Source organism: Rhododendron vialii, chromosome 7a (assembly GCF_030253575.1).
Source record: "Rhododendron vialii isolate Sample 1 chromosome 7a, ASM3025357v1".
Classification (NCBI taxonomy): Eukaryota; Viridiplantae; Streptophyta; class Magnoliopsida; order Ericales; family Ericaceae; genus Rhododendron; species Rhododendron vialii.
In genome coordinates, this window is record NC_080563.1 from 19,392,381 (window position 1) to 19,403,893 (window position 11,513).

Below are 11,513 nucleotides of genomic sequence, written 5' to 3' on the forward strand. Positions count from 1 at the left end.
AACTATTGCTAAAATTTCTTTCTTAATTGTACTGTAATTTTTCTGGGTTTTATTCCAAACTCCAGAATGAAATCGGACAAGCTGTTCTGGGGAAGAGGAATCTGTCTGTTGTAGAAGAATTCCTCCATAACCTGCATTAGAAGCGTCAGTCTGGATAATTTTGAAACTGTGGCTAGTAGGAATGCCAAGACAAGGTAAAAATTTTATATATTTTTTGACTTTTTGGACAATCGAAGTGTGATTATCTGTCCAAGGAGGAGGATTATCTTTTAATCTTTCAAATAATGGTTGACAAATTGTTCTAAGATCTTTGTAAAATTCAGCTACATAATTTAATGATCCTAAAAATCTTTGTAGTTGGTTTTTATCAGTAATTATATCTGGAAATTTATCAGCAAATTGAATGGCTCTACTAATTGGTGTGATAGTTGAGTGGTAAATGTCATATCCTAAAAATCTTATTTTAGTCTGAAATAATTTGATTTTTGGGGCAGAAATGACTAATCCATTTTTCTTAATTATTTCTAGGAATGATTTTAAATGTTTCCAGTGTTCTTCTAAAGAATTTGAAAATACAAGTACATCATCAATATAAACTATAATGAAGTGACTAAATGGGTTGAAAATTTCATTCATTATATTCTGAAATTCACTTGGGGCATTTTTTAATCCAAAAGGCATTACGTTCCATTCATAATGACCGAATGGTGTTACAAAAGCTGTTTTATAAGTATCGTTGGGGTGTAGTTGGATTTGCCAAAATCCGCTTTTCAAATCAAATTTAGAAAATATGACGGCGGTATGAATTCTGTTAATTAAATCTTTTTTATTAGGAATCGGGTATCTAATCCATTCTAATACATCATTTAATGGTTTGTAATTAATTACTAATCTTGGTACTCCTCTTTCTATTTCGGCATTTTTATTTACATAAAAGGCTGAGCATGACCAAGGAGATTTACTTTTCTTAATAATGTTATTTGCTAATAGGTTGTTAATTTCTTGTTTGCAAATTTCCATTAACTCAAAATTCATTTGAATTGGTCTAGCCTTAGTGGGTATCTGTTTTTCACTAAAGGTTTTAATGTATGGAAGAGTGACTATATGTTTTTTCCTATACCAAAAAGTACTTGGGAGATTAGAGCACACTTGTGTTTCTAATTTTTTTTTGAAAATGTCAATATGTTGGGTAACTATTGGATCTTGCAATTGTTGCTCAATTTTTTTATGTCTAATTTCTTTTTGGAGTTGTACTAGTTGATTTTTTTTTATTTCTAGTTGATTTAGTTGTCTTTGTTGCTGTTTTTCTAAAAAGGGAAAGGATATTTGTTTACCATAAGGTTGAGTGGTTATACCAGAGTTACTAATTGTAAATGGGTATAGCAATGTAAGAAAAGGGGTTCCTAGGATGATGTTTTCAGTAAGATTTTTGACTAACAAAAAGGATGTCTTAAAGCAAACATTATCCTGGCAGACATGTACCTTGGGTAGCTTATAGCTAATCTGCATTTGACTACCATTAGCAGAGCTTAATCGTTCAGTGATTTTTTGGTAATATTTAACTGGTACTAATTCTTCTTTAATACAGTTTAAATCTGCTCCTGAATCAATTAGTGTAGGAATTTCTATAGTATAATCTTGGATTACTAACTTGGGTTGGATATACCACTTGTGGGTGTTGATTGAACAGTTTACTGAGTTAGGCTCTCTAGGTGGGGCATTTCTTAATGAAATAATTTCTTTTTTGACTTCTTTTACTTTTTGTTGAAAAGTTTGGATGGGAATCTCATCTTTGGTGAGAACGAACAATGAAACATTGCTAGTACTAGTACTAGTAGTACTATCATGCTTTTCTTTTTTCCTTTTTGCTTTATTATTTTTCTCATAATGATTTTTTATATATTTGAAGATTTTGATCTGACTTCTTGTATCATTCATGAATTCTTTCCATTGACTACGAATTTCTGCTCGTTGTTCTTTATTATATTTATTACGAAATTCTTGTCTTTTTTGTTCATTTTTGGGTGACTTATAATTTTTATATAATTTTTTAAAATCAATAGAGAAAGGTTTATGCAGGACATCAAGAGAATGGTGATGTGTGATTGATTGTGGAATGGCTGACTCAAAATCAGACTGTGTAGGTGATCCTTGATGAGTATCCTCATCATCTAGTTTTGACTGTGTTGAATAACATGGTTTACTGATTTGGGAACTGGAATCTATTCCTCTAAGAGTAACATAGGGATTTAATAACTCTGAATCTTGCCTAGGAATACTAGATGTACTATGCCTAGGTATACTAGTAGTACTGTTTGTTCTACTTAATTCTCTAATGCGAAGAGGGTTGAGTCTCTGTTGATCAAAACTGATTTTAACAGTTCCATCTAAATATTGTTGAATATAATCAAGGTTGACTGTGTAATTTTGAATTACTTGTGGAAAACTTTCATTTTCTGTAATCCAACTTGTGGGTAACTGGATATCATTCCAAGAAATTGTTCTGGGGACTTGTATGTTAGCTTCTGAACTACTCTGAATTAAGACAGTCTTATCTTTTGGGCTTTTGACCAAGGCATGGATATTTAAATTTGTTTTCATACATTTATAATATATATATATATATATATATATATATATATATTAGGGCGGTTCCGGAGACACCAAAAAAAACACCTAAAAAAAAACCTCATAGTTTCCGATCAAATTTTTATGATCCAAGCCGCTCAATGTGATCAAAACGTGATTTTAAGGGTACTAGTGAGAAATCAGAAAAAAGAATGACCGGGAAGGGCTTGATCCGAACAGTTTTTTATTGAACGGTTCAAATAAAAACTGCTCAAATCAAGTCTTTCCTGGTCATTTTTTTTGCTAGTTTCTCGCGGGCACCCTTAAAATCACATTCTGCACACATTGAACGGTTCGGATCATAAAAATTTGATCGAAAACTATGAGATTGAGATTTGGGGTGTTTTTTTGGATGTCCCTTGAACCGTCTCATATATATATATACACACACACACAGTCGGGTTCCGGTGAGGGATCCCGCATTTTTTTAAAATGCGGGACTCCCCTTCCCGATTGAATTTCGATGATCCGAGCCGCTCAAAGTGATCAGAACGTGATTTTAAGGGTCCCCGCGCGAAATCAGCAAAAAAAATGACCGGGAAGGGCTTCATCCGAGCAGTTTTCATTGAACGATTCAAAAAAAACTGCTCGGATGAAGCCCTTTCCGGTCATTTTTTTCACTGATTTCTCGCGGGGACCCTTAAAATCACGTTCTGCACATATTGAACGGTTCGGATTTTTAAAATTTGATCGGAAAATGAAAGTCCCGCATTTTAACAAAGTGAGGGATCCCTCACTTGATAATTTGTGTGTGTGTGTGTGTGTATATATATATATATAATTCCAATTCCAGCTTCTGTCCTAGATGAAGTTGTTCTGGTTAGAATAGATGAAGTTAGCCAAGGACCTAATTGTTACGGGTCCGAGCGGGAACCTTCTATTAATGAAAACCGAAAAGGGCTTTAGTCTGAGTCCTTTCCTTCTCTGTACTCCATACTAGGAGTCTGTAGAGTCATTGAGGAGGCGGGCATACAACGCACAACTCATGTCCTTTCTCCTCAGGGATAGGGTGTCCTAACCTACAGCTATTCTATCTCCATTGTCCCACCCGCTCCGAAGGATGCCCCAGGGGAGTTTGATAAGAAAATACCTTCATTGAGAGAGTAAGGACGGCTATAAAGCTTCCTAGCTCAATCTCTAAAGTAGTTTTTTTGTCCCCCCATACCCCCCCGAAAGTGAACAGGATATATATATATATATATATATCGGGGCGGTTTAATGTACAACTATTTAGACACCTAAAAAAATACCTCATAGTTTATGATCAAATTTTGATGATCCGAGCCGCTCAATGTGATCAGAACGTAATTTTAAGGATACCCGTGAGAAATTAGCAAAAAAAAAGGCTAAAAAGGGCTTGATCTGAGCAGTTTTTAGCTTAGATTTAATGAACGGTTCTATTAAAAACTGCTTAAAACAAGCACTTTCCGGTAAATTTTTTTTTCTAATTTCTCTCGGGCACCCTTAAAATCATATTCTGCACACATTGAACGGTTCGGATCATAAAAATTTGATCAGGAATTAAGTGATTGATTTTTAGGGTATTTTTTTAGGTGTCTAACCTTCTAATGAGGACGTCCTCACTTTTTAAAAATGCGGACGTTTGTCTTCAGCTGTTGGATCTCATCCAACGGCTCATATTTTAAAAGGGAATTCGCGGGTTTAAATGAGGCATGGGTCGGGTAATACCTTCCCGGGTTGCCACCCGAACAACTAGAGTGTTGAAACTTAGAAGGGGAAATTCAAAAACACCAGCCTCACACCAATGTTTCCAAACTTCAGTAATTTACTTCCGTCCTGGGATAAATATAAGCCACCTATGCAATGAGTAACCAAGGCATTGATATAACCAGTGTGCAGCATTAGTAGTAATATCCAGGGTCCAAATTGAAGAGACCCAACTAGACTGAGAGCAGCAGCTACTCCAGCCACTACCCTCCTTACAGATGCATTTACTCTGTTCACTATCCTCGACTGAACTACTTTCATCCATGTTTATTTTGTTTTGTGAGTCTTTAAATACATGTTAAGTACTAAAATTTTGTTTTCTGTTTATTTGCTTATCAAGTTGATTTTTTTCTAGGAATGGCAGAAAAGAGGTTTTATTATGTTGTTTTTGTTGGAAAAGTCTCCGGAATCTATGATAGTTGGATAGCTTGTAGCGAACAAGTAACTCACTTCTTTGGGGCTGTGTTTAAAAAGTATCGCTCATTGAAAGAGGCAAATAATGCTTGGACTACATATGTTGAAGCTCATTCCAATGTGCAATTGCTATCTTCTCAACTTGCTCAACTCCCGACCGATTATCCACCTTTGCTCGTACCCGTGCAAGCAAACATGGATGACCAAACTACTTCCAAGCTGCCCAAACATTGCCTGTACATTGCAATGCTCTTAGTTGGAGCTGTAATAGGAATTTAAATTTTGTTGGTCATCATCTATATTTTCTTTTAGTTGGTTTATGTAATGGTTATGTTTAACAAAATTTCTAGCTTGGAGCGAGATACTTTTGGCAGTTAGTTTAGTAATTGATATGATGTAATACTAGTAGGTTGTGGTAGGTGTTATGGGCTTTTGGTAGGTTGTTGGTTTAAGACTAATTGCTGGTGTTATGGGCTGTTTTGACTCCCGAAATTGCATGGTGAATGCTGCTTTTGTGTATGAAAGGGATGTCACAACTTTGGCTCGGCTTCTATAGAACAAAATGTGATATTTATGTGTATGGTTGGCGTATGTTTTAGCACTTCTTATCCAGTTTGTGGTACTTCTTGGCTCGGTTTATTAGTGATATTTATGTGTATGGACTTTGGCTCAGTTTATTAGTTGTAGCCATGGCACTTCTGAAACGATTCCAGAATGAATATTAATGATGGTGATATCAACAATTATGGTGTCAACAAGCCTAAACAGGATGGTATCTTGGGGGTGAAATCACACACAATTTAACAATTCATGAAGAGAACTCCACTTTTTGTAATCTAAGCTTACTGATTTGCTTTTGTGAGATTCCGAAGGAGAATGTCCTACTTTGCAGCATATGTCATTTTAATTTTTTCCATTGGATGTTAATTTTTTGGCAGAGCTTTCTGATAATAAGTACCCAAAATTAGAACTCACAAAAGCAAATCAGTAATATTGCTAACAATTCTTAACTTATGCACAAAACCAACAATAGATAGAGAGAAATAAGGGACACCGGCAATTCAAACAGCCAAGACAGAAATCTTGATTCAATCAAAGATTTATCCCATTTGGATCAGATCCTGTTAAACCAACACTCCCAAAAAATCAAGAATAACTTTGTAACAAAAGAAAGTAGTTCATTCCAACTTAGATAACACAAACGTTGATTTTACGGTAATGGACCATAAATCTAGGATTCGACTGAAACAAAACTATGATTTAATCACATAAGAGAGCCACTTGAAGCTCCACTCCAGAATCAGCATATCCTTGCAACTAGCAGTCTCACAATATACACATACACCAACTAAAACATGGTCAAGTTGTTTCTCTAGTCGTATTTTTTACTCTAGTTAACAGTGAGTAGCTTGTATAGCCTACGAATACAATCCTGTGTTCCGTAATACAGCTACTAAAACACAGAAGATAAAAGTGAGGCAGCCGTGGGACACGGGAACATTAGCAGACCAGCAAAACATCAATAACTGCCATAACATAGCAGCACAACGGCCAGCAGCAAGCAGAAAGCAGCAACAGTAGAACACTTGCAATCAGCAGCAGCTTACTACAATAGCCAACACAAAAGATAGGCCAAAATCAGAAAAAAGAAATTACAAACCCATGCTGGTGAATACTACAATAGCTAACATAAAAGTGTGAACATCAGACAAATGAGAATAACGCAGTAACAGCAGCAGAAAATAACAAGTAACTCACTTAGAGTTGGGCTCCATTTAAAATATTAGTAGTCGTCCCAACTGTGAAAATATTATCAATAGAAGAACGTTGCAAGTTATATTAGAAGCATTTTATAATAAACACTTACAATCATTGGCATTGTCATTGTCGTCGTCGTCGTCGTCGTCTTCGTCATTCAACCTAGCATTTTGCGAAGAGCTAACAAAAAAGAGAGAGAATGAAAATGTAAACAATTAAATAATTAAATTTACAATACAAATATTAAACACATACGTGCTGAGAAGTTTTGGACAATTCCTTTTGTCGTGCGATTGCCCTATTAACCCACAACCGTGACAACGCCTAACCTTCTTGGCAGCCTTCTCTTTCCCTCCCTTGAGTCGTTTACCACAACCTTTTGCCCTCACTTGAAGCGGTTCTTTGAAACCATGGTCACGAATAATCGGCACTTGGATAGCACTCCTTTCACCATCTTGACTTACTTTTTTGATGTCATATAGCTTCTTATGACCGGAACTCAAAAGTCCTTCTACAAATTCTGTTCCGTCCTCAGTTACCATGGCCTCATCAATTAAAGTAGAAGCAAGTTGGAAGAGTCTATTTCACCGCTCTAATAAAGACGTGTCACATATTTCTTTCATGCCCGAACCCAAGTCATCTTTAACTCGCATCGCCTTGGCTGATTTTGTCCACCTCCTCAAGATGTATTCATTAGGCAAATCTTCAATTTGCATTCTAGAAAAGTAAGCCAATATGTGCCGACAAGGAATTCCGACACACTCAAACATCTTGCAACTACTACTGACATGGTTTGACGACTTATCTACCACAACCTCACGAACCCTCGAACCACTCCCCTTTATCCTATGAATGGCATACACAACCCGATGTTCGTCCTCATTTGTTGCCATCATCTTGTAAGCAGTATTTTGAAAGAGCTCATCTTGAAACATGTAAAATATCTCAATTGTATACAATTCACTCATTGTTTCCTCCATGGGGTACATAGTTTTCAAGTTTGGCCTCTCGTTCACATCTTTATGATCCTTGTCCAACTCATTATGCCGTATACGTGCAAGTGCCCTCTCAAATCGCGTCACAAAGTCCCACAATGAATTTTCTTTAGACACATACCTTTTGAAGAATGAATGAGTAATTTCGGCTTTTTGACTACTAGTCATGTGAGCAGAAAAAATGTGTCTCACATATGCGGGAACCCATCTCTCACGAATTTCGTATAAGTTTTGTAACCAATCATTGCCGGATAAGTTAGATTTTCTTACCACCTCTACCCATCCAGCCTCGAACTGTTCTTTTGTCTTGGAATTCCATATACAATTCTTGAATTCCTCATAATGTTCTTTGTAGGCTAATGCACTTATTCTTTCAGAAAACTTATTCGTGATGTGCCACATGCAATACCTATGAAGCGTATTCGGAAGAGCAATAGCAATTGCTTTTGTCATTGCAAGATCCTGATCAGTTATGATCATTTTAGGAGGGCCTGCAGGCATTGCTTTCAACCATTCCTTGAAAAGCCACTCAAAAGTCTCAGCTGTTTCATCACATAAGAATGCACACCCAAAAAGAGTAGTCTGTCTATGGTGATTAACCCCTAAAATAGGTGTGAAAATCATAGAATAACGGTTTGTGTTATACGTAGTGTCAAACACCACAACATCCCCAAAATACTGGTACGACTTTCTAGCGGTTGCATCCGCCCAAAAACAATGTGTCATCCTATCCTCATCATCTTTCTCAATTGTAAAAATAAAACCGTCGTTCTTTGCTTTTTCAGATTGAAAATACTCGTACAGCATATTGGCATCATGTCCGTCTACCATCATCCTCTTATCCCTGCTATAATTATAAAGATCTTGTTGTGAGCATCCAACATTTTCAAGACCTCCCGATTCCAACTCAAATATAGTCATTTGTTGACAAGTCGACACATTTGCTGCTGACAATTGTTCTACTAAAGCTTTTTTGGCAGCTGACACCTTACGATGGGATCAAAGCAAATGTGCCCTCCTCGGAGATGTAAGTGCGTGATCATGACCCTCGAAAAATTGGGAAACAACGTACTTTTCGCCCTTCCTCACAATAGCCAATCTTGCACGACAATTCTCTCTAGTCATCCCTCGACGCCGTTTGTTTGGTTGAGTACTTTTTTTGACCGGCAACCCTTGTTTGAAACAACAAAACTCATTCCTAACGATTACATTTATATTTCCATCGACTGTACTCTTTCTACTAGAATGTGATCGGGTACCAAATCCACCTTCTTTAGCATAACGGTTGTAGAATTCCTTAACTTTCTGTAAACTATCAAACTCTTGATTAATTTTGGGTATGAGGTCATTCTTAACTTGGGGAGTGTGAAGTAGTTGTGAAGAATTCGCAGATGATTCACACCGCATACTACAATCCGAAAGAAAAAACATTATGGACACTGTTAGCATACTACAATCCTAATTTTTTAACCAGAGGAGGGAGGGAAAGAGATAGACCTTGGTTGTTGGACGGTCGGTGGTGGCATTACACTTTCTTCTTGTCGATCGGTCTCCATATCTGGTCGAGAAAAAAAATAGACATGAACAAATTTTCAAATCAGTTCGAAAATTCTGATTTTCTCATACAAACCAGTGAACAGATTCAACGACCCTATTGTTACCACTTAAACGTTTATTTCTAACTATTCAAGGTGCACTGACCGTATACGTCTAAGTGCCCTCACAAACCCTATTTTCTCATACAAATCAGTCACTCTCATCATCACTCTAACTTGAAATTAAAAAAAAAAAACGAAAACCCTAATTTTTTAGTCAGAGAGAGAGAGAAATCGACCTTGGTGCGTCGTCGTCGTCGTCGTCGTCGTCATGTTGTACCCACGTTCGATTTGTTCTTCGTTCTTCGGAAAAATAACATAAATTAGAAAAAATAGCATAAATCAGAAAAAAATAACATAAACCAGAAAAAAAAAGATTTTCAAACAAAATAAGATTTTCAAAACAAAAATCAAATTTGCAAGGGGAAAGGGTTGTTCTTGTCGGGAGAAAAAAAATCAGATTTTCGAAAGGAAAAAAAACCATAAAAATTGGGAGTTGAGGTAGAGAGCGAGAGTGAGATATACCTGGAGGTGAAGTTTTGAAAGGATTTGAAGAAGAACAAATGAGGGCGAGATAAGGGCCGTCATTCGTCGGATCTGAAGAAGAACAAGGGCAGTCGTTCGTCGTCTGTCTTCACGTCTTCTCTCTCTCTTCTCTCTCTTCGATCGCCTGTTCAAATGAGCCGTGAGCCGTGAAAGAAACATTTGGGGGGTTCTAACCCGTGTGTGGAACCTGGGAAGGTATTACCCGACCCACGCCTCATTTAAACCCGTGAATTCCCTTTTAAAATCTAAACCATTGGATGAGATCCAACGGCTGAAGACAAACGTCCGCATTTTTAAAAAGTGAGGACGTCCTCATTAGAAGGTTAGTGTGTGTGTGTGTGTGTGTGTGTGTGTGTGTGTGTATATATATCGGGGCAGTTCCAGAGACCCTTAAAAAAACCTTTAAAAAAATCCTCCAAATCTTAATCTCATAGTTTCCGAACAAATTTTGATGATCCGAACTGCTCAATATGTTCAGAACGTGATTTTAAGGGTGCTCGCGAGAAATTGACAAAAAAAATAACCGGAAAGAACTTGATTTGAGTAGTTTTTTATTGAACCGTTCAATAAAGTTCAATAAAAAACTGTTCAGATGAAGCCTTTTCCGGTCATTTTTTTGCTGATTTCTCACGGGTACCCTTAAAATCATATTCTGATTATATTGAGTGGCTCGGATCATCAAAATTCGATCGAAAACTTGGGGGGTTTTTTTAGAGGTTTTTTAAAGGGTCCCCGGATCCGTATGTGTGTGTGTGTGTGTGTGTGTGTGTGTGTATATATATATATATATATATATATATATATATATATATTTTGTTAGAATTCAAATTATTTCAAATTTGGTAAGAAAATACTTGGAAGGTATAACTAGGGGTGAGCAAAAAAATCGTGTAACCACGAATCCAATCCAAACCAATTCAAGCCGAAAGGTTTGATTTGGATTTTTAGTAGTATGGTTCGGTCATGATTTAAAAAAATTAGAAACCACGTTATATGGTTTGGTTTGTGGATTCACGTTCACAGTTATGGTTCCAAACCGATCCGAACCATATAATACATACATATATATATATATATATATATATATTATAGTTCTATATGTATATGTTATTTAACTATTATTCACCCAATAAATATGAGAGCCTTAGTCAACTACTTTCCAAATTTGTTGATCCTTTTAAATCCACCACAATATTTAGTTTTCCTTCTCTGCCAAGATAATTTAGACTAAGCTTCTATATATCACAACCCTTTCCTAATTTCCTATAGTTATTAATTTATGGGCAAATTTTCGTAGTCATCCCTCTAGTTTTACAATTGTCTCATTTTTGTCCCTCTAGTTTCAATTGTCTCAATTTCGTCCCTATAGTTTGTTTTACGTTCCAAATTGGTGAAATCGTTAACACCGTTAACGAAACGAACGGAAAAAATATGATTAAAAAATCAAGTGCTCCAATTTTTATTCCAGTTGAACCGGTGCGAAGATCTTATTTTTTTGATCATTTTATCCTAAATGGTTGTAATGAATTTTTGGCTCTAAGGCCTTTCAACGAGCACCCGAAGACTCCTTATTTAGTTTCAGAGCTCTTTTAGGGTGCTCATTGAAAGGCCTTAGAGCCAAAAATTCATTATGACTATTTAAGATAAAATGATCAGAAAAATAAGATCTTCGCACCGGTTCAACCGGATTGAAAATTGGAGCACTTAATTTTTTAATCATATTTTTTTCGTTAGTTTCATTAACGGTGTTAACGATTTGACCAATTTGGAACATAAAACAAATTACAAGGACGAAATTGAGACAATTGAAACTAAAGGAACGAAATTAAGACAACCGTAAAACTAGAGG

General features: G+C 36.2%; 1 protein-coding gene across 2 annotated transcripts; it reads right to left on the bottom strand.

Moving 5' to 3' along the window:
• Positions 1-6,639: 6,639 nt before the first annotated feature.
• Positions 6,640-9,385, bottom strand: LOC131333059 (protein FAR1-RELATED SEQUENCE 5-like). Of its 2 annotated transcripts, XM_058367378.1 has the most exons (4): positions 9,358-9,385; positions 9,021-9,081; positions 6,784-8,931; positions 6,640-6,708 (listed from the first exon to the last, which is right to left on the bottom strand). In XM_058367378.1, the coding sequence occupies exon 3, from the start codon at positions 8,442-8,444 to the stop codon at positions 7,113-7,115; it is 1,332 nt and encodes a 443-aa protein (XP_058223361.1). In that variant the 5' UTR covers positions 8,445-8,931; positions 9,021-9,081; positions 9,358-9,385; the 3' UTR covers positions 6,640-6,708; positions 6,784-7,112. The 2 variants fall into 2 exon arrangements, with proteins under 2 accessions (XP_058223361.1, XP_058223362.1); XM_058367379.1 differs by lacking the exon at positions 9,358-9,385 and having other exon boundaries at positions 6,651-6,690; positions 6,784-9,215.
• Between the last annotated feature and the right edge of the window lie 2,128 nt (positions 9,386-11,513).

Coding starts and splice junctions, on each gene's coding strand:
- LOC131333059 (XM_058367378.1), bottom strand. CDS start 8,444: ATGACTATATTTGAGTTGGAATCGGGAGGTCTTGAAAATGTTGGATGC.